At 33.7% G+C, this 25,127-nt stretch overlaps 1 protein-coding gene across 1 annotated transcript in view; it reads left to right on the top strand.

The window, feature by feature from the left end:
- Nucleotides 1–4,323: 4,323 nt before the first annotated feature.
- The window catches only part of LOC138691430 (zinc finger protein 665-like), a 49,567-nt gene continuing 28,763 nt past the window's right edge, over nt 4,324–25,127 (top strand). Inside the window, exons 1-4 of the mRNA XM_069813356.1 lie at nt 4,324–4,465; nt 7,151–7,251; nt 13,896–14,081; nt 21,642–21,724. Of these exons, the coding sequence (XP_069669457.1) occupies nt 7,156–7,251; nt 13,896–14,081; nt 21,642–21,724 (365 nt within the window). The 5' untranslated portion in view covers nt 4,324–4,465; nt 7,151–7,155. The remainder of the gene's footprint in view (nt 4,466–7,150; nt 7,252–13,895; nt 14,082–21,641; nt 21,725–25,127) is intronic.

Below are 25,127 nucleotides of genomic sequence, written 5' to 3'. Positions count from 1 at the left end.
TATATATATATATATATATATATATATATATATATATATATATATATATATATATATATATATACTATATATAATATTGACGTATATGCAGTATTTATTTTTCTTTTTCTTTATAGAATTACATGATTCATGAAAGGTAATACACTACTACTTCAATATGTAATTACTGTACTGTACGCCGAAGACATTTGCAATATGTACTGTATGTAATTCCTTCGAAAAAGTCAATTATAGTTGTTTGCCGTGTGTGTGTTCTGCAAGTCCTCATGTTTTCCACACTTCGCTTTCCTGCACTTACATCCTCCTGACAACGTCGCAACTGCAGTGATTGAGTCGCGACTTTTTATTATCGTGTTTAAAGTCGATGATGGGATTCCTAATGAATCAGAGAGTTGTTTCTGATTAAGAATAACCTACTGTTTTCATCGTATTTTCTTAAGATTTCCATTTTTTACGCCACAGTGCTTTTCGTTTAACATTCATTATAATCACAGACAACAGATTGATCAGCAGATATTTCCAGAATTTTATTACTTTCGAGTGAGGAATGTTGTTTGAGAGAAATGGTTTGTAATAGGTTGAGGTATTGTAACGATATGTAGGCTATAATCGCGTAAGTACAAGATTCGAATAAGAGAGCGTAACAAGAGGGTGCGGTATTGTACATTATGAAGGATTAAGTGCGGAGGTAAAGGGTCGAATACCAATACTTTTTAGGTTAATGGCACCGGTAAGTTCTATGGCCAAAATGTTTCACTGCTGATACAGTAAATTGCTGAATATTACATAGAAAATATTTCACAAAAGTAGGCTATTATGTGGGACTTGAGCGCAACACACGGGGTATTTTATAAAGGCGTTATATATGAAATGTACAGGGACCACACAAAAGAAGCGTATTACACGGGATTTTACTGTAGTTCCAAAATATTAAAATAATCACATTATACCAATCATTTACAAAAAATTATCCACATTTATACGTATATTCACGCACATATTTTAGCCAAGTAACTCTTGCACCACTGATGAATTGGATTGGAAAATCCGCTACTTCTTCTAGCAAGGAGTACTTAAAGCTTACCGTATTGAGGTCTTTTCTTGCAGGTTATACCCCCCAACCACTGAACACATATTGAAATGAAAACAGATGAGGTCAGGTTTTTCAGAGGGCCAATACCCAGTTTAAAAAATGAGCAACACAGTGTTGAAGTCACCCCTGTTTTGTATACGGATCTGTTTTCTTGGATTTTGTAATTTCATATAAGTTCTTGAGATGTCTTTAAATATATGTATGAATTAAGAGAAATAAATGGTTATAATATGTTTAGCAATTCTCTTGTTACAACATATGGTGACGGCCATCACTATTCCTTGTAGGAGCCTGAAGATCTGTAACAACAATCGGACGGTGAACTTCTTATTGGAGAACCAAAACCTGACTCAACTCGCGGCCTTGGAATAGATAAACAAAGATGCGTAACCATGCTCTTGATTGGACATTGCCATTTAAATAAACATCTACACATCTCAAAGAAGCTATAAGCACAAAGTTTCTTGGTTTAGTATTGGATAATCACTTGAACTGGAAAACGAAATAGAATGTATTACTCGTAAATTGAGCTCTGCCTGTTATGCATTAAGATCCTTATCTACTATTAGTGATATAAACTTACTTAAAGTGTCATACTTTGCATATTTTCACTCTGAAATGAAATATGGGTTAATAATCTGGGGTAACTCGTCTGAAGTTAAACACGTTTTTGTTTTACAAAAGAAAGATATAAGAATAATGGCCGGTGTGCATAAAAGCACATCATGTAAAAATATTTTCCGAAACTTAGAAATCTTGACTTTACCTTGTGAATACATTCTTTCCCTAATGATGCTGTATATTAAGAACCAAGAGAAATTCAGTACTAATAAAGACATTCATCATTTTAATACAAAACATGAATTATATCTTCATCCACCCTCTGTTAGCCTAAGCTGTTTTAAAAAAGGAGTTCGCTATTCATGTATAACAGTCTTCAATGCACTGCCTAATTAGCTTAAAGATTTGAAGAACCGCGAGAAAAGGTTCAGAAAAGAATTAACCAAATTTCTACATACTCATACCTTCTACACAACTGATGAATTGTTTATGCTTGTGAATTGAATTATTCTACTTAAATGACATGTACACAACCGTGGGACTGAAGTCGGATGGTTTATGGCGAGTCATTGACATCAACCCCCCTTTGATTAGATTAACCCCCCTTTGATTTGATTACCTGGTTGGGTTTTTCCGAGGTTTTCCCCAACCAAAAGGCAAATGCCGGGTAATATTTTGGCGAATCCTCGGACCTCAACTCATCTCACTACATCTCGCCAAAATATTGTAAAAAATTGCAAAACATTGTAAAAATTGTAGACAATTATTAAATTGTAAAACTATAAAAGTTTATAAAAATTATAATTGTAATATCGTAAAATTTTGACTTGTTCCACATCTTAAAGCTTCATTGCTGATGTAAGATCTATGGAATAAAATAAATAAATGAATGAATGAATTGGGTATTAGTGATGACTTGTAGGAAATGTAGGTTAAATGATACCGTTGCAAAATTAAAAGAAAAAGCAAACAAACTATTTGATATATGCAGTTGCAAATGCAAAAACTATTAATACTGTAATTTAAGCCTAATTCTGATAAAGTCCGCTTTGTTTCAAAATAAGAAAGAATGTTTTAATAGAGCAAAGAATGGAAAGAAGGATGATAATTGGACCTGTTGATTTAGTTAGCACTCGGAAAGAAATGAAAAAGAATACATGAATAAATTTCTAACTAATAAAATGAATGGGCTGAAATGGAATTTTTGTCATATTTTATGTAAATTTCTAATATTTTGTACCTTTGGATCCCCTCTAAGATAATGAATACTGCAACCCCAGTTTAAAGTCTTCCAGATAAAGTTTAAATATATGATTTTACAGCAATTCGTTATCTGTGTAATGAAAAAAATAAATAAAGAGGCAAAAAATTATAATTTTAAGAAGCTTCAAAGTCCTTGACGCACCTCAAAAATTAAATATAGAAACTCCATATTTATCACAAGCCTAAGTTAAGTGGAAATATAGATTTTTACAACTATTAAATTTAGAAAACAGATAAATAAGAATTTCATGTATAGATTCACTCCACTTTGATATACACCGATGAAAGACATACCGGTATGGTAATTCTGGAGGTAAGGAATTTAGAGTAAAATTTTGAAGTTAATTACATTTCAGTCCATATTATGAGATAAAATATTACTTTTATTGTCTTACAGATCATGTAGCCTCGTACTTATTGTGTATTAGAGCTAACTTTCTAAAATGTCACATTGCTAAGAAAATCAGTCACACTTTGAAAGTTGCTGAAGTGCTTCGAGGAAAAGCGTTATAGGCAATTCATCAAGTATGTAACAATTGAGTTCAATCGAAAACCGGCTTAATTCATGATTGGCCCTTTTTCCGTTCAATGAATTATTAGATTCTCTAGTATGTATTTGGTCACCTTGCAAAGTTTCGATTTGATATCTCATTTCTAGTGGTCTGTGACGCAGTGTAAGTGTTGAGCTGTTTTCACAGTTTATTCACAGTCCAGTACATACAGTCACGAGTTCAATACATAGGAAATATGCATCCATAGATAGTTGCTAATCACTTGGATCGCTACTATCGTTTCATCTCAGACAATGCGAAATAGTACCTGCACCGTCTATTGTTCCTAGCAGTCTCATCAACTCAAGCTTCGTGACTATATATATATATATATATATATATATATATATATATATATATATATATATATATATATATATATATATATATATATATATATATATACTAGACTGTGTTTTAATGTTATCAGGTGATGGTTGGAATGTTGTGTTTTTTAATTCCTACGTACATACTTGAGAACTCAATTTATGATTGTTTTAAGGGGTTAGGTACAGCATACAGCAGTAAAATTTTGGAAATATTCAACATTTCATAGTCCTCTTGGTATACTAGCTCCAAACAACACTGTTATTTTTGGAACGTAGCTATTCATAGTCATTTCGCAGCACGCGCTACGAGCGTACTAAGCTAGCCCCGGCTATCCACTGGTTACTTGTACAGAATTCAAATCATATCCTATCGCTAACACTGGTTTATGAATACGAAAAACGCTGATCATCCACCGGAAACCCGCGCTAAAAATGTCTATGAATAAGGCCCCCAAGGTTTTGTTACTTTTTGGAACAGTTCCTAGAAAGAACAGTTATGTTATTATTTCCCACTTCTATCAGTCACATTCACGGCAGTATTGATGTCTATATTTTCTACTAAATTATATCTGTGGTTTATCTTGGCTTCTGTGAGTAGGATCATATAGTTAACGGTTTTGCTAGGCAGAGTCCAACATTAGTTCATGTGAGGTACATTTGTGGAAGAGGTGAATTGCAATTTTTTTTTTACTTTCAAGAGATATTACTCATTTCATCGTCCATAAATGAAAGTGAAGGTTCGATATGTTCCCACAATATACACGTGAGAGAAAGCGCTTTTAAATATTATTGAAAACTTTCCACATTCCTCGGCTTGACGTTACTGAGCTTTCCTCTCAACTAACACGTTAGGTCAATGTAGAGTATCCACCGCCCACTGAACGAATATTTCACACTTTTATCACTGCCATTGCGCTATAAGCCAATTTTCGGCAATGTAATGTAAAAGACTGCCTACAGATATTTGGAAAGTTTCAGAGAAAATTAATAAATTCAATCTTCTAACACGATATTTTTGTTTTTAAATAAGTAATTTGCTGGGAGACCGTTAGATATAGACCACTCTTACACTAAACTGGAGTAATTTGAGCTTATTAATCAGATATGATTCTACTTACTGTGTTATGTACGCTCACCTGTTAGGTAATTTTTATTTTATACATATTTCATTGTTATTTCCCATCCAAAGATCATTAAGAACAATGAATATTACTTAATATCTCCTATCTTTCTTCAAATAGTGTTTATATGCTATGTTAATTTTCATTTGTTTTCATAAGTTAACAATGATGCACATGGGAGCAACTTATAAGAAACTATTTTCCTACACAATCCACGCTATATTCACGTTGTTTTGAAATGATTAATCAAAGATGGTTTGCTTATTGTTTATTACACGCACATTTGTATGTAATTTCTATTCCATACGTTTTTTTTTATCCCAAGATCATTTAGAATGGTGAATATTATTCATGCTTGTTTCCTGTATTTCTTAAAATAATGTTATGTGGCATGTTAGTTTTTATTTTTCGTTATTTACGTAAAAATGATGCGCCAAAAAATAAAAAAAAGAATAATAATTTCGTACTGGCTCCACATCCTACATATTCACATTTGTTTTTCAGTGATTTATTAGAGAATGTACCGGTATTTAAAAGACTAATAATTTAGAAACATGTTACATAAATCATCCTTGTGCCAAAAGAGAATGCTCCCTGGACCAAATTGTCGTATTTTGCAGTGGTCGTCAGTACTCGCTGAAATGGATAATAATATAATATAATTACGTTGTACGTAGCATTTAGAAACATGTTACATAAATCATCCTTGTGCCAAAAAGAGAATGCTCCCTGGACCAAATTATCGTATTTTGCAGTGCAGTACTTGCTGAAATGGGTAATAATATAATTATGTTGTACGTAGCAAGCGGGGTATCGGAGCTGCAAGCCCCGATAATGATTCGACGTGTAGCACATGATGTAAAAAGTGGGGTATCGGGGCTGCAAGCCCCGATGATGATCCAACGTGTAGCACATGATGTAAAAAGCTGGGTATCGGGGCTGCAAGCCCTGATGATCCGATGTGTAGCACATGATGAAAAAAAGCGGTGTGTCGGGCACTGAAAAGTGCCTTTTGGAAAGCATGGTGATGCGGATTTGTCAAACGCAGTGTACATACTTGCTAATAATTCCTTTTTATTTGTCGTTATTTACGTAATAATGATGCGCCAAAAAATAATAATAATTTCGTACTCACTCCACTTCCTATATTCACATTTGTTTTTCAGTGATTTATTAAAGAATGTATCGGTATTTAAAAGACTAATTTAGAAACATTTTACATAAATCATCCTTGTGCCAAAAGAGAATGCTCCCTGGACCAAATTATCGTAGTGGTCGTTAGTACTCGTTGAAATGGGTAATAATATAATATAATTATGTTGTACGTAGCAAGATCGATTATTCAATTTATAGGATATTTTATGAGGTTGTCATGACTGAGATATCTATTGTCAATTGCTTTTATTTCTCAGAAGGCCTTGACTGACGGGTATATAAGGACCGGCGCTGTTAGGGGTGCAGGTCGGGGTTTGGGATGGTCCATAAGCAACAAGTTATACTAAATATGTTTAGGATTAGTGTAAAACTGGCCTATGTCTCTATAGTGGGCGGGACATAAGTAACATTCACCACACGTTATACTTTTGACATACTTCGGCGTCATACACTTAGCTGTGACCTCATTTAATCCATCTAACCCATAACGAAGTGGAGATCACACGTCATGGCAGTCCCATGTGTGGTTTGGCGAAATATCGAAGATTGGCCTAAGTCAATATTGGTTTTAGTCTTATTTACAATATTGTCATTGTACTTTAAGTTCATGGTAAGAGTAGCGCTGGGGTATTTCCGGTGATTTTGAAAGTGAATATGGTTGTATTTGTAAGAGATTTCTTGTGTAGACGCTTTTGATCACATATAGGCCAATGCAAAATATAACGAAAGCATAAACTAACCCAACGTAATTTGTCACAGATTCGTATATGCAAGATGTATTAACGGCATACAAAGGGAACTACCTCAGATCTAGTTAGCCAAATTTTCGCTATAGAAAGATTCATGAGCTTTGAGTACAGCACATTGTATGTAGGTATGTAAGCAAACATAGTTGATTATTAGTCAAAATAACGCCTGCACTAAACATGTTCATATTTGTATGTGGACCCTAATATTGTTACTAGTAAATGAAATTTTTATAAATTTAAGATGTTAATGTTATAGCAACTTTAATGAGTTCACCAGCGCAGCTCAGTTTCTGTAAATCACTTTCAATTTCTGAACCTTTTCTTTCAGGTGGGATGGATGAGATCAAGATGGAACCGGAGGTTGATCTGTTGGGTTTACAACGACATGATAACACATGCGAAATAAGAGAGAATACGGATTTATCAGAGGTAAACTGAAAAGACTTTCTGTGTATTTTCACCGGCATTATCACCTTCATATCCTTCAGATGCTAAATAACCTAGATGTTGATACAGCGTCGTAAAATAACCCAATAAAATAAAATTAAAAATAAATCTATCTGCCCATAGACTTTATACAAAGCACTTCACTAGTTTCTTACTTAGTTATTCTTCCAGAGGTCCACAGAAGATGCTCCTTTTTCTAGTAAAAAGTTGCCTTGGCTATTGCTATCCTCTTTTTGACTTCCTGGCAGCAACCATTTTTTGCCTTTATAGAGAATTTAATTATTTCGTGCAATTTTTGTATTGTGAATATTTGTAGTGCAGAAGATATTATTCCAATAATCTTTTTACACCAGTATAGACTTTCTAATGGTTATTGTTTTCGTGGAAAAGAAACATACAATGTTAAATCTGACATGTATCACAATATTTTTTTGGCGTTTATAAAAGCAGAATCGTCTGCACGCTCTATGATGAGCAACCATGAGGTTAGATACTTTCAGTATTTGTTTGTTTCTTTCAATACGTTTTATTATAATTCCATTTTGCTACTGTCCTCTGTAATTAAATACCCCATTTGAAGGACGTTTGCACAAACAGTGTAGAATCCGAATCATATACTGTTACACATATTACAGGATGTAAATTATACTAGTTAACAGCCGAAATGATAGAGAAATGAAATCCAATACTTTTTACTACTTTCGTCCTGCTAATTGCGAATATAACATTAAAAATATTCATTATTGGTAGGGTTGCCAACCCTTCTTATTTCCGAGGATCTCCAATATTTGCTTCTAATTTTTAACAATCTCCCAGCTCACGTATTTTACCTCTCTTCGAGTATTTTCCTCCCTTATTTTTGCATAATGTAAAAGTTATTATTCTAAATGTTTTATTTTGCCGTGAATGATTGTTTATATGATGAATTTTGATGTTCAAGACAGGCACTGAAATGTGCAGTCTTTATAGGACGTAATGCTTGGCAGAAATGAGTTTTAGTGTTCACCTGATTAAAATAATATTAAAATTATAAACAAATAAACACTGGCTAGTTTTGTTCTAAGCATACCAAATAGTAACGCTCATTCAAAGAGAATGTTACGTCTCAAGAACAATGATTGGACCCATGTTCAAAACTGGAGCGTGACACATCTAATCAAATCAGAGCTTAAAACTGCAGTCGACTTCAACTAGTACGCAAGACAAAACCTGTCTCAAAATACTATTAACTTAAGCCTAGCTCGCGAAGTGTAGAATGAAGTTGTTTTGCAGTAATTGAACGGTATAATCTGCCAATTTTCAATGGTAAATTTTCTCCATTCCTTAATGTCCCGTATTTTCTTCAGAAAAAGTTCACAACACTGTTTGTGGCCAGGTTTTCAATGTACAGGAGATATCTGCTATTAATGATTTTAGAAACATTGTTAACAATTTCTCTATGAAGGTCATTACACCAACCTTCAGACGTGAATGGGAAAGAAAGATTTGTGGTCCTAAGGGGCTGCTGTTGCTTCTACAAAGATTGCTAGTTCAGTTAGATGTGAGAATTTGCCGAGAGAATATTGCTTATTGTCTTTATTCATAACAATTTTGTAGTGTTGTTCGTATGTGTGGCTATCCATTTATTTTGCCAGAAGACATGTTTTTAATTCTGAATAGTGGCAACTGTGATGTAATAGAAATTTATATGCCACGTCAGTGTGTAAATAGTGCTGTATTTATGGAACAGCGATTTTCGCAATGCAAAAGCGAAATATAAGACCATTAGTGAACCAAATTAAAGTTTGGTCCCCTCATATTTGCTGCAATGGCTGTTCTTAAAATCTTGGTGATTGGCTGGGGGGGGGGGGACATTGCTTTTTGCTGCATCGATAATTTTGATTGAACCAAGCAATCATATAAATGATTGTTATATTTTCATGGTACCACCCGTGAAATTTATTTCGCAGGAGAAAATATCAGCTGTCAGTTAACCAAATATACCTTCAGCTATTCGTCCAGTGCCCAACTCCAATGAACTTCATATTCGACTACCACTTGAGTCTTATAGACGACGAATCTAAATCCAGCACCATTGAAGATATACCTGGTTCGTCCAAATCCCATAACCCTGATTTCACGATTCAAACTTGATCCCAGCCACACGTAATAACTCAAAATAAACAAAGAAATCTTGTCTGAGACTTGGAACTTTGAAAGACTAAATCAGAGCTTCTAGCATCTCAACTTAAACAGTATAATTGTCTCCTTCGCAAGTCTCTCGTGGCTCCGACTTAAAGAACGTAGAACTTTACACTCTTTGTCTTTACTCTTTCGAATTCTGCACACTTCAACACCAAATTACCTTTCGTCTCGTTTCTCTTATCTATACTCTAACCACGACGTAAATACCAGATCACTTATCTGTGGCACGCTAAGTATACCTCTTCATAGAACATCTTGTTATTCATCATCTTTTACAATATCCACCTCGCGTCAATGGAATTCCTTGTCACAAAGTATTAGGGGCTGCAAGACAATAAACACCTTTAAGAACAGCTTAAAAGATAACCTTATTAGCATTTCACTCCAATCATACTGATTTAAACTTTCACTGACTACATTGTTACTTTTTTCTTTAGACATCATCCTGATTGTGCTGTATTTTAATTGTCTCGTAATAATCTCTTTCTATTATCTAATATTATTTGAAATATATTAACATTCTACGTATTTTAGTTTAATTCTGCTACACAGTTTATTTCAGTGTTTAATTAATAGTTCATAGTATTTTGTTGTTTAATTTGTAAATAACTTTTGTATACATGTAACTCTCATCTAAATCAAATTGTTGGATTCTTTGTAAGTTCATGCATATGTATATACACTTTTTGCTGGTTGAGTGGAAGAGAAGGCCTTACGGCCTTAACTCTGCCAGCTAAAATAAATCATTATTATTATTATTATTATTATTATTATTATTATTATTATTATTATTATTATAATTATCTTGCAATGAAGTGTAAAGTGGTCCATGTACAGAACATGCTAAAGTCTTTGGAACAGTTTTTCGAAGTAAATAATGACTTTGAATTCTGTAATGATGTGCAAATCCTAATGGAAGCCATATACATCCAACATATACAATAACACTGAAGGCTGTTGTTAGATTCAGCCACGCTGATTTTTAAAGCTGCATTATTGCACAATGACAATTACTTGCCTTCAGTTCCAATTAGCCATGCAATGCATATGAAAGAGACATATAAAAATATGAAGGATCTTTTAAATTGCATAAATTGTTATAGATATAAGTCGCAAATATGTGATAACAAAAAAATGGTTGCGATCCTACTTGGACTACAAGTGGAGTGTCCAAAGTATTGCTGTTTTCTATGCAAATGGTACGGCCTGGTTAAGACTTTGTGCTATGAAAGGAAAGACTGGTTTCTACGACAAGCTTAGGAATGAGTAATGAAGAACATAATTCAACGACTACTGATTGAATCTAGTAACATTTTGCTCCCCCCTTTCCAAATGAAATTGGAATTGATTAAAATCTTCGTAAAAGCATTAGATTGTATTGGGCCAGCATTCAGATATTTACTCTCAAAAGTTTCAAAAGCTAACTAAAATTAAGGAAGGTATTTCCAAAGGACCATGAATCAAAAAAATTTTTTAGATGGAATTCTGACAAGAAAAGAACATTCCGCTTGGGAATGTTTCAGAGTGATTGCCTTCAACTTACAAGGAACTATAGGGTTCCAAATTATAGGCAAGTGGTGGACAACATGTTAACGCCTTATCATGAAATGGGATGCAATACCGTATTTGCTCGCGTACTTTGCGCCACCGCGTATTTTACGCACCCTAAATTTTAAAGGATTATTTTGAACTTTAATTTTGCCCCTCACACATTATACCTACAGTTTTTTTTTTCAGTATAGTATGAATTTTCCTTTCCTAAATTCCATTGTCAATATTTGCATTCCACGGCATTGTTCATTGATCAGTACCCAACTCAACTACCTCCTTCACAAAGAAACCCTAAATAACGTTGCTTCAACACTTACGCTTGTCCTTGTAAATTACCCCTAAGGGCAGTGACTGTGACAAGTTTTACTGTTTAACAGATATCGTGCAGTTGTCACCACAACATGAAGAATCCATCGATCAACCACCTAAGCCTATAGACCAATAAACTCGTATAATTTACTCAATTAGAGACTACCTGTTGAGAATGCTATGTCTGCTGTGTACTTTGCATTCATTATGATTGTCATATACCCAATTTAAGTATTTATAATTCAAGATTACCAGTAGTCTTAGGTGAGAAAAGTACTGTATTCTTAATTAGTTTACTATATACTTGAATAAAATCCAGATCATGGAGTCTAATTTAAAAAATTCGCATATTTTACGCACCTTAATTTTTCAAACAGCCAAAATAGGTTAAAAAGTGCGCAAATTACGCGAGCAAATACGTTATGTTATAATAGATACATTTTCTGCACTCTCATTTGGACTTTTTTCTCCGTAAAATTGTGGTGGCGTTTCTGATTAACATAGTGAGGGTTTTCACTAGACAATATCAGAGTGCATAGAGTACATCCATGCTAGCTGACTATTGGTTGTTGGTGGCGAGGGGTGCTCCTTGTGTCTTGTACTGGAGGCATGCTAAAAAGGAACAACTGTATTTGAGTAAACCCAGTCGAATATTAACATGCTTAGGAAAAGGAAATTTTTTTTCTAATGATTTTATTTTGAAATTACGAAGAAGAATAGCACTCCTGATAATTTTATTGGCATTTTCCTCTTCAGCAAAAAAATTCATCTATACTGTTTTCGCTGTAAGAAAAATCCTAATGTAAACATAAGCACGTGGCTGTAATACCCGTGATTGGCTCCCAGTCGAAACACTCCCATGACGCAGGAAAATATAGTTCGTATTTGGAAACCACAATCTTGTATTATTTGAAAATAAAAAATTGAATTCTAGTTGTTAAATACGATGAAACATTTAACTTCACTCATATGTGAAAGGAAAGCTACTTTTATATTTTGTTACATTTATATTCATATTCATATTCTTTATTTGCCTGAAGGTACAAGAATACAAGAGGCCTCGTCAATGTGGTAATATAAAAAACAATGTGTCAATATTTAAAATATTAAAAGAGTAAATAATAATAAAATTTAACTAAAATACTACATCATTTTCAAAAAATTCATTCATATTATAAAAGGGATTATTTTGTAGCCATCTCTTAATCTGAAATTTAAATTGTGTTTCATTAAGTGCCTTTATATTTGTAGGTATCTTATTATATACTTTTATTGCGGTAATTACATAGCTTGATTGTGTTTTTTGCAAACTGACATGTACATTTAATTGATCATTATTTCTTGTTTCATAGCGATGCAGATCTACTATACTTGTATAATTAGTAATATTCTTGTTTACATACATTAAAAGTTCAAAAACATATAGATTGTAGACTGTCATAATCTTTTCAATTTTGAAAAGAGATCTACATGATAATCTGGGTGGTGACATTGTTATAATACGAACTGCCTTTTTCTGCAGTAACAGAATGTTTGGAAGGTCAGAACTATTTCCATATAAAAGTAATCCATATCTAATAACACTTTCAAATAGTGCATAGTAAACTTGTTTTAAATAATGTTTGGGAATCTTGTACATGATACTTCTCAAGAGATAAATTACTCTAGAAATTCTTTTACATACATAACTGACATGGCTATTCCACCTTAGTTTAGGATCCAAATACATATCCAGCATCTTAACAGATTCATTTATCACATTATTTTGGGTTTGTTTCAAACTTAGAGTTAACACATGAGTTTTTTCATCATTAACAATAAATCCATTAATTGAAAACCACTTTCTTATTTCAGAAAATACAGCTTATGTACTATGAACGCAGATGAATACCAACAATAATACCGAGGTAGTCTGTTCTTGTAACAAGCTGTAGTCACTTCAGCTCGTAGTTGTTCACGTAAGCACGTGGTACTGAAGTATGGCTTCTGCATCCTCGGTGTGTGTGGTTATTAAACATAAGAGTGGAAACCCTCTCAAAAGCGGAGAAAAACAAATAGTTTTAAATTTATATAATAACTTATGTGAGTTTTAATTACAGTAATTATAAAGTAAATGTTTCCTAAGCAAACGAATGCATAGTAGTGAGGTTAGGTCTGCTTGACGAGTAATGGGAAATTTTTAACATGAAAGAGAATGTACAACAGTAGGCGGGAACACGTACTGAGAATCTATGGCGCCAAATAGCGGCCAATGAAGCCTCACTTCAGTCAAGTGCTATTGTTTATATTAGGATTTTTCTTACAGCAAAAGGATTATAGGTCCATTGATATCGTTTCTGTGACAGAAAAAAAAAAATGTTGTAGTCCAGTGTTAACTTCAGAACAGAACACCTGGTCTATTATCTGTCGTTGCCTATGACTCATTTCTATTCTGCCTTCAATTTTCTTGTCTAGTTTATCGCCTGTGTTGAAAGAAAAAGTTGGTGACTGCTAAGCTGAATAACATTGTGGACTTTTTAAGCATGATGCCAACTCGAAAATAGCTAAAAATAACTTATTTATGATATCTTCATGTTTTATAGGATGGGAATTTATCGCATCTGCAAGTGGCAGGTATCAAAACAGAATGTGTGGACCGCTGGTATGATCCCACACCTGAGATAAAAGTTGAAGACACTTCAGACCCTGTTAGCTTTCCTACAATGAAGTCTGAACTTGAAAGTACTGCTGTGCCGAATACCTTTCCTATGGTGAAGTCTGAAGTTGATGTAAGTGTTTCAATACCAATATGCATATGAACTATTCCATCTCAAATCGACTGAAATATAAAGAAAATTGACCTTACTATTTCTAAATACAATGAAACTTTTTTTGTACGTAGAGAACTGTGATACAATGCATAGTGCAAAGTTTGAGGCATCAGAACTTCATAGTGTTTAAATCAAAAATATTTAAATTTATCGTATTTTCATAAAATTAGAAAATTTAAACTGTTGTAGCTCCGAAACCGTCATCCAATGATCAAAATCAAGGTTTATTTTGATGCTGAGAAATTAAAGTTTATATTCACATATAAACAGATTTTCTTACTTTTTATGGAAATGGAGAAATTTAGAGTTTTCCTCATTAAGACGTCTTTGGCTAGGAAAAAATATTTTAAAAATATATTGTTAGATTCCGCTTTGAAAGTACAAATAAACACATATTTTTTACTGATGGTATGTTGATAAGAAAGAATTGAAAATATCAAATAAAGGAAATAAATAGTACGTGCATGAGCTAACCAGCTGACTGTGAGATGAGAGCTTAGCTGAGACAATCAAGGCCAGGAGACAAACACGTGTTGTGTCGTCTAGCAGTCATGGCTGGGCTAGCTTTATGACAAGTTTTCATAAACACAGGAGTAAAATGACACCCAAGGCTCGCTTATCTTCAGCTCTCAGCCAGTGCGTGCGGTACTGCGCCGTTCAAGTCTAGGCATGTGAAAATAATCTATTTAATACCCTCGAAACTTATTGCCATACCACTAAGCAAACAATGCCGAATCCCTCTTAATAATGCAAGGTTTTTTCTCAATATTTGTTTACATTATTACAAGTGATCAAAAAGCCTAAAACCAAGTAAAATTAGATTATCTGTCTCTCTGTGTACAATAAAAATAAGGATTACTTCTTAACATAACCTACCAAATGTCAGCTTCAAAATGAGCTCCCATTCAATGTTCTGCAGTAAATTGTTCCAGAGTTCTGAGCGCTGAAAAAGGCTTGTTTTTCTAAAATAGGCTAAATTTGTCGCTCAATAATACGAAAACCGTTTGACTTTCGATAGTATATTTTTGAAAATGCACTCCCCTCAGCACCTTGTATAAGTAGGGAAAAAATTAGAGTATAAAAAAACGCGAGGTTTTTTACTGATCGATTTCATATGGAATAGCCCATATATACTTGCAGTGTATTTTAGGTATATCATAGCCATTAATATTCTCAGAAAACTGCTACATTTCTTTGCAATATTGTTTGAATATGCACCGGTCTCATTTTTGCATATGAAGTAAACTAATTTTGCGCAAACATATTTTTTTGGTAAAAGAAAGAAAAAACAACACAGGTTTATCACGAATGCATGGAATACCTGGAACCTAGCAACAGGATTTCACTGGAACTTTACGAGGTATATAATTATATTTGTTGTAAGTGACCTAGACTTAACTATTTTAGTGATTAAACATGGGGTTCAGCCTTATATAGGGTTATTCAGAAGTAACTACGGATTCGAAATTGGTCAACCTTGGTTAACACATAAGCAGACGTACCTAACTTTGTAACATTCTTGGCCGGTTTTTCCAACTATTGTTAGAAAATTTAACGACAGTTAAACTCTAAACAGTTTGTTAATTAATAAAATTGTATGTTTTCAACACCAGTTTGGTTTAACAGACTGTTAACAGTTTGTTAATTTTAAATGTAGAATTTCGGGCAGTTAACTCGTTTAACAGTTAGTTAAATATGGCCGATTTCTCTACAGCTGTTCGAACAGAAGTTGCGAAATTAATATTTTGTGTCTCTCTGTAGGGAATGTTTACCATATGACTGGTAATATAACATTTAAAAAATACTTTGGACTGTTTAAATACATCAGAGTTATTTTATTGCTTTCGTATCCATAATAGCAATGAGGAAATATAACCTTACTTTGTAATTATTATTCAGCACGTCACCTACAACTTTCATTTGTCAACTGTTTGTTTATGGATCGTGACCTACTATAACAGGTTGTCATTTTATGCAAGTTTCATGACTCACTCTATAATATAGAATTTAAAGATTAATTTTAGCCAATCATAAATTGTCTTACATGTGTAGAATCATTACCAATGCTGTTGAGTTGTTAAAATAGTGCTAACAGATGTTATAGTTAAGTGTTGGTTATCTTAAACAAAATTATGTTGAACAAATGGAAAATACATTAACAAAGCGTTAAAAATAAACAGACTGTTAATTTAACATTCGTCAAGCAAAATTAAACATTACTTGGACAAACTGGCCATAAGAGTCCCGTGGAGTGTTGCTGACACCCCAGATATAATGGCTCCTGTAGGGTATTTGGTTAGTGATCAATTAAAATATCACTCTTTTTTTATTTTTACTACTATATGAGATACTTTAATACCTATTACAATATTATAATTAATGTACATTAATGGTAATATTTCAGTATTTGTTCACATGTAAAATTCGAACCTTTATTCATTACTGAACATAATTTACTTTTTTTTTTTTTTTATTCCTTTCCAGACCACTTCCTTGATTTTTCTGTATGCAGAGTCACTACTTAACATTCACTGAGAAATTGAAACGGTGTTGGGTGAAGTTCCTTTGTAGCTCTGTTGGTAGAGTGTTCGTGCATTCAAACAAAGGTTACCTGGCCCCCAAACAATTTTTCTCTTGAAATTATTGATGTCTGCTTCACAGGGAGCTTTACCTGAAAGCTACATTTGCATTGTTATACAAGTATGGTTAGTTTATTCAGTGTCACTATTTGAAATATGGGTACGGGGTGTTGGCGTCACCCCACTCCACTTAAACCATTATTCTCTCGATTATGCGAATCCTGATTTCAGACATGTTTACGGTTATTTTTGCCTTGCTAGTTCTAAGAAAGGTAATGAAAGTTTCAGAACTACACGCTTACTCAATATGTACATGTGAGTGGGGTGTTGACTATACCCCACGCTATTGCTTAAGGGTTAAAAAGTGAGTTTATGGAGAAATGATAGTATAATTTACGATGTTAAGTTCGTTTTTTTCTGTCACAAATAAATTTGGGAGGATAAGTGAGATTTTTGAGTAGCTCACCTGTTACCAAATCACATTTGTTTTGACAATGCATCTTCCATATTCCAATTTCTTTTCCAATTTTTTTGCCAATTATAAAATGAGCATTTCCGTCATTTAGTATGTTCGTTCATCTAAGGCCGGGTGCACACAGAATGGGACGCGGCGAGGCGAGACGCGACTTTTTGCTTCACAATGCCTCACGACAGCTTAAAACTGTCTGCTCGCTACAACTGATTTGCTGGCTGTGTGGGTTTAGAAAACTGGCCTAGGCTAGAAAATGGCGTCAACGAAAGAGGACTGTTTATAAGAGAAGTTCCATTGTATTTTTGGTTATTATTTCCTAGAATGCCTAATACACCTAAAAATGTATAGAATTGAAAGGATCTTAAAATTAAATACTACTAATGTACTGCACAAACGTCATTTTGTATGTTTATGACTACTTCACGAATCACAATAAAGAAAAACAGTATATTAGAGGAAGCGCAAAGAAAGTTTGCCCATTTGACTGATGCTCAGAGAACGACATTCGGTCCTCGTGCTGCCATGCTCGTTACAGGGCTGCTATGAATCACCTAATGCTGATTACAGGGCGCATTCGAAAGCACGGTCTTGAGCTGTTCGTATCATGGAGTGTATTGTGCAGAGCGGGTAGAAGCCAGTGTGTGCGTTACATTTTCTGCGTTTTATCCCTGATATCAGGAGTTTTATGTAGTTCAAAGTGTGTTTGTTAAATAAAGAGTTCTGTTTAACATTCTATGTACTTAACAATGCTCCTGTTTCGCTCTAAATTAGGAAGTACTAGTCAAACACAGTCAAATTAGGGAATTAGTTATAACGTTTATAAATTTATGGAAAACGAAACAGGCTCCATTCGTAACATAAGGAGTATATACAGATTAAAATAAACCGACCATAGTACCCTAATTGTCGGAACAAATTAATAAAATGACATAGTATTAGTGTTTTATTAAAACGTCAAATATCAATTATTACACGATTACATATTTCTTATAACATCTTTGTCATTTCATTCAGTGATTTTATGTGTAAAAGAATTCGTGCTTCTGTATTTTCAACAATGTTATGTTATTAGCAGGGAACGGATTTATATGGACTAAAAATATATGAAATATGTAAATATATATGTAGTTATTTTTACCAAAATATGGAATTAAATATGGATTTTTACCAAAATATGGAATTAAATATGGACTTAAAATTATAAAAAAATGACTATGTACGTTAAATATTGGTACATTTTAATCAAACTAAACAAAAAATATAATGGACGTACCTTATCTTCCAATGTAGTTTCAACAAAACACAATTTTTATTGTCTGTTACCATAACAATAGGTTACAAACATTTCTTTCAAGTGCTGAAAAGTGAATCTTCTTCTATTGTCTCTGAGGATAGATTTATACTGACTAAAAGAGCGTTCGACGTCACAAGAAGTAACTGGTACATAATTCAATTTCACAATGTCTGCTGGGGATAAGTCCAAGTTAATCTTCACTGTTGATTCACCACTCATCACAGCAACAACCTTTTGTAGTTCTTCATATCCAGGGTTTTTTGAAAGTACAGTGTCCACCTTAGCTCTTACTGCATCTGCAACTTTACCTCTACCACGATTCAGTTGTTCCACAGTACTATTTATAATTTCAAAACTTTCAGATAGTGAAAGGTGCCTATTTTGGAGACTTTTGAGCGTTTTTATGATGCATGAAAATGTATGCTGAATGTGAGCTAAGTCATTCTTCACACTTATGTCACAGGTAACTGTTTTCGCAGTATCAATTGAGACTGCATCTTCAGAGTCCAATGCAAGGAGAACATTGTTAATAGAGTCTATATGTTCGGCATAATATTCAACTGCTTCTAGCCATGTACCCCATCTAGTTAAAATTGGCTTTGGTGGCAATGGAATTTCAGGGTACATTTCTTTCAACACGTTAACTCTACTGGGAGCTTTGAGAAATACTTTTTTCACTGATGAAATCAACAAATCTACTTTAGGGAAATTGTCTCTGACCACTTCTGCCACACGATGAAATGCATGCGCCACACAAGTAAAATGAGTCAATTTAGGATATACAACAGATAATGCTTGTCCAGCTTTGACCATATAAGGGGCAGCATCGCTAATAAAGAATAACACATTATCGTACATAATACCCTTTGGCCACAGGATACCCATAGCTTCGTTGAACAGTTTAACTATAGTTTTGTTATTGCACTTTTCTAGAACATCACAATGTAAAAGAATTCGTTCAGAATATTGTTCACTTAACAAACCGATAACTACATTACCAACAAGTCTACCTTCTTTGTCGGGAGTCTCATCAATGGAAACCCAAATTGAACTATCTTTAATTTCATCTCTTATCTTCTGTATTGTCTCATCGTAGATGGATGGAGCATACGTCTTCCTAAGTGTTGACTCATCCGGGATTGTATGTTGAGTATATTTTTCAAGGAATTCCCTGAAGACCTTATTCTTTAGTTTGTAGAGAGGAATATCAGCAGAGATGAGAGAACGGCACAGGTCGATGTTAAACTCAGATCTTACATTCGATGTTGTTGGTTGTGTTAAAAACAATTGTCTCTGCTTGGAATTTAGTTGTTTGTTGGCCTGATGTTTACTAGTTGTAATGTGTTGTTGCACCAGGAACTTTTGTGTAGATGATACTGCACACTGACACAAATTACAAAATAATATTTTATTGTCAGTTGATAAACCATCTTCTTTAAATTCTGAAATGTAACTTGTTAGTTTTGATTTTAAATTGACTGAATGACGTACTTTTGGCATATTTACCGTCTTTATAGTATGATTTACAAAACTGAACCTATGTGTACTCTGACTGGCATTTAACTGTTGAGCTGCACAACTGAAGTCTGTTAAAAATTTTAAATTAAATTAATACAGTTTTGTAACTTACTTTCCCATTGTTGATAGGACTGCTAATTTTCAAATAACTCTGATGTTAAAGGGATTACTGAACATGTGTTTAAATCTCTATTGTTGAAATGTATTTTTAAAAGTTAATGGAATTTTGTTTTGTTTTATTGTTAAACCTAATATAATATGGACTGTTTTATATGAAATATGGAAAATATATGGAAATTAACGAAAATATGTACTAAACTCTAAAATATGGAAAAATATGGAAAATAAAAGTAGGATTTTTCAACCCTACACATTGTGAAACATAAAGATAATGCAAAATATAAATTATATTAGCTTTATAAGTAAATATGTATTTACATATAAATCCTTTCCCTGGTTATTAGTTACTCTGCAACTAGGTTTAGGTTCCACTCGAAACTCAAGCCAGCAGACGACTGAGAACTGCCAATCGAATCGAAGCAAGGTCGAGTGCACCCGAATGTTTCCGAACTTCGCGCAGCTTTTCGTGGCAAGCTCTTCTTGTATCACCTCAAAATCAATAATGAATGAAAGTATAGAGCAGAGAAGTAGGCCTACTAGAAATTATTATTATTAACAATATTATTATCCATCTGATGCTTTCATCTCATTTGCAGTTTCTCACATATTTTTAGAAATCACATTATTGTCGTCCTATTGTTAGAAAGATTTTATAAACGTATATTTCCTGTACTAAAACAACTAATTTATCCGCGAGGTCCATTATGAATAATGTGCACTACACAACAATAGTGTCTGTAGATAATGAAAGCGTGCAATCATAGTCACTACTAACGCATGCGCAGTACATTGCAGCTATCAGACAGTCTCCTCGCGACGAACTTCAGTCATTCGATGTTGTCTCTCTGTGTCTCCTTGTGTCTGCTCACGACCGTCTCGCCGCGTCTGATTCTGTGTGCACCCGGTCTAAGAAAACGTTTTTAATCTGCCATGGATTTCGTAAAATCTAATATTGCACAATATTCGACAATGATATTTGTGAAGTACAGTAACTCTATCAGTTTGCAATTCTGAATCATCTGAATCCTGCAGACAGTCTATATTCTATTTTTTATGCTAATGGTCAATAAGCCCAATTCGCATGTGTGGAGGGGGTATGATTATATTTCGGTTTTTTATTCAGAAAAGAAAAGAGAAATCGTGTTAGAGAGTCTTGATTCTTGGAGAAATAAATCTTCCAACAGTAACATATACCGGAGAAATGTATTAACGTTAAAATCTATATCAATTTCCTATTTGTTTATCTCAAACATTGTAGCAAATTGTGGCTGCATAAAATGCAGGACTTTAGTACATCGCATGCACATTTTTTTCATTGTAGAAACTTGATTCCAGTGAGTTTACAGAGAAATGGCTAGAATTTAAGCAAATATATGTGAAGGACGATAATGAAAGCAATTTGGAGAAAAATTCTCCTATTTTGTAAACTTACTAAAAATTTGATTGGACTCTTTAGGAAGTTGAGGTCTGACTTATGAAACAAATCACCTACATGGTCAACTAAAACACACTTCTTTATTTGTTCGCGTTTTCAGGAAGATCCGTTTGATCTGGACAGAGATCAGCAGGAAGAGAAAGTGGAAATGACTTTAAAGGAAGATGAAGATTTGCTTGAGAGGTGAGTATAGGGTGCTTGGTTCACTTCTTCCTCCAATCTTTATCAACCTCACTTAATGATGGCATGTGACGTAAGCATTATGGTGTATGATAATATATTGTATCTAATGGATGGATTTGGTTATTCATATGAATGCTTCTGTATATCTTGATAGTGAAATGACGTAATATATACATTAGAATAACTTCTTACTTTTAAACAAATCTCTGAGTGGTTACCTATTTTTTCATTAAGTGTTGGTTCTCCTTGAAGAGGTTTTAAATAAAATGGGAAGAACTAGTATTTAATTGCTGCCACAATTATTATTTAATACTATCCGTACCTGTGTGCTTCACTGCACCTGTTAGAAATAAATATAAAGTAATTACATAATTAAAATAGGACGTTTGATCCAGGGAACATTCGTGTTCGTTAGAAGGCTAAATCGTTTAATATGTTACTTAATTTAAATTGTATTTAAATAATTAAAATGCGGTCATTTTGGTCCAGAGAGCAATCATTTGGTGCAATGACAATTCCTTTAACATGTTTCTTAATTGTTATTACATGCAACCATAGTTTAATGAAGATTGACATATCATTTAGTTTTAATTTTTTTTAGTAGGTTATTTTACGACGCTTTATCAACATCTTAGGTTATTTAGCGTCTGAATGAGATCAAGGTGATAATGCCGGTGAAATGAGTCCGGGGTCCAGCACCTAAAGTTACCCAGCATTTGCTCATATTGGGTTGAGGGAAAACCCCGGAAAATACCTCAACCAGGTAACTTGTCCCAACTGGGAATCGAACCCGGGCCACCTGGTTTCGCGCCCAGACGCTCTAGCCGTTACTCCACAGGTGTGGACCATTTAGTTTTAATGTGTATACTTTATATTACTTGCTATATGTTTCAGAAGTTACTGTAATAACATTGTAGAATTATGTCCATCTAGAGAAACTACACTTTCCAATGGTGAAATGATAATTAAACAATTAATTAGCTTCCGATATTACTTCATACAAACACAGAAACATTCTCTTAGGCTATGTTTAATAGCTTTCGATTGTTGTTGTCCAAGGCCCCTTATAGACGAAGTCATTTGTTTTTATTTCAGTACAGCGTCTTAGGTGGCGCTGTTATTGTAATTTTTAAACTCATTTATCTCATTAAGTATCAGTCCTATCAAAATTTTGTATAGAATAAAACTTATCGGAAATTATTTTTAAAGAAAGTTTTGTTATGTAATATTTTTCTTGAAAATCAATAATAAGCGAGCTATTTCGATATATTTAATTCAGGCTTCCTCATAACCCCCCTTTTAAATAAAGTATTTTGAATGCCATATAGCCTAAAATCTAAGTTACAACGAACTTAATTTATATTCCAATTTTCATATAAATCGGTTCAGCCATTATCGCGTGAAAAGGTGACAAACATCCAGACAGACAGACAGACAGACAGATAGATACACAGACAGACATTCAAACAAACAAAAATTTCAAAAAAGCTATTTTCGGTTTCAGGATGGTTAATCATACATGTTAACAGCAATTACATTTGGAAAATCGAAAATTACCAGAAACATTTTGGCTACAGATTTATTATTAGTATAGATAAATTCCTTTAAATTATATTACTTTCTGACTCTTCAAATGGTAAGACAAGAATGTTTATCTGTTTGCTTGAAGCAGAACCACACTGAAACTTGGCATTGGAATATCATCGTTCTTCTTAATTATTCGATATAATAAAGTAGGTACAGTAGAATTCCTCGTATCGAGCAACTGTGGGACAAAGCCAGTGCCGGATAACTGAGTTTGCTGAATAATTGGAAAACAGGTTTCTAGGTTATATAAAGTCATAATGTACTGCACAACCAATTTTTTTCAGTTTTGAAATTTACTAATTTTCATATACATATTTAAAAATAAAATTTTGAAATTACTAAAAGCTTTCGTAACCTCATGACGATTTTAAATAGTGAACATGTGGTGTGATGAGCAGTGTAGCCAACATCGCAACTACGAAAATGAAGTAGCACTCGAGGTCGATTATTCGAACCTCTTTAACATATCTCTAATGTCTTCTCGTTTATACATAACGTACTATCTTTCACTCAAATGAAACTTCTACATGCCGTAGGAACATTATCTTATTCGGACTCGTCCAACACCCCTTTGAAACGGGCGAGTTCAAGTGGTAAATTGAAAGTATCATCTCTGCTCATTGATAGCAAGGCCCAAGTGACAGCTTCTGATGCTAACCGATCTACTCCAGGGACATAACAGGTTTTTCTGTATATATTTTCACTCGTGAACAATGTAAACGGTAAATAATATGCGGCATGTGCGATCAACAATTCCTGCGATTTTTCCCTTTTGTATGAATGACTTTTTTTTTGGCCTAGCCAAAAGTGCCGTTGATTTGGTATTGCTGGTTATTTGGGTGTCTGATACGAGGGATGTTACTGTACTTAGGAAACCATGTTCTTTTTTTTTTTTTTTTTTTTTTTTGCGAAAGTGTTATTTCAGAATTGGCCTTGACATCCTTTTTTATTTTCACTTTATGTCCGATAGTTATTAAAACTATGCATAAACAGCATAAACTCACAAAAGGAACTCGAAAGCAGATTTCACACAACTCGCGAGAAAAAAACTAGCCACGGAACCCCCTGTGAGAGCACTCCAAAGCAAGATGATAAAGAACAATAAGGAATAACAGCAGTTCATGGCGCAGCATTACTATCGACTGAGATGTGCTATCGAATATGCCAATACTATTGTTTATTGAAAGTGGCGTCTATACTTCGGGCTTCATTATCACAATTATAATTATGGCAATATGGTTCTAATCTTTCTTGTTCTTAGGATAGAAAGTTAATAATGTATATTTATATATCTTCCAATACAATGGCCAACACCTCCCTAGGACTTACGAATCCAAATATCTTGGAGTTATTTACGACAGTAAGTTAACATGGAACAACCATTTGAAATATATTTCTGAAAAAGGGCTTAAAAGATTCTTCCTTCTGAAAAGACTACCAGGAAAGAAATGGGGTTGCTCTAGAAATACTTTGAACACTACATATAAAATGTTTATACAGCCAGTGCTGACACACTGCGGGGAAATTTTAATTACTTCACCTTTCATAAACGAAATAGAACGTGTTCAAAACCAAGCTCTCAGGCTCATTACCGGAGGAAGCAAGACAAATCCAATAGATTCTATGAGATTCCTCACTAATATTAACAGTATCAAAATGATAGTAGAAGAAAAAGCAGTGATTCAATATGAAAAACCTATCAGATTACCAGGAAATAATTGGCATTTATACAGTCTTCTCCATAGATTAAAAACTCAAAAAGTTTCATATCCATTGTTCAAGAATTAAGACAGAAAATCAATGTCCCGAATTTAAA

The sequence above is a fragment of the Periplaneta americana genome, chromosome 16 (assembly GCF_040183065.1).
Source record: "Periplaneta americana isolate PAMFEO1 chromosome 16, P.americana_PAMFEO1_priV1, whole genome shotgun sequence".
NCBI classification, from domain to species: domain Eukaryota; kingdom Metazoa; phylum Arthropoda; class Insecta; order Blattodea; family Blattidae; genus Periplaneta; species Periplaneta americana.
The sequence above is the reverse complement of the archived record's forward strand: the minus strand, read 5'-3'. Positions and strand labels throughout refer to the sequence as shown.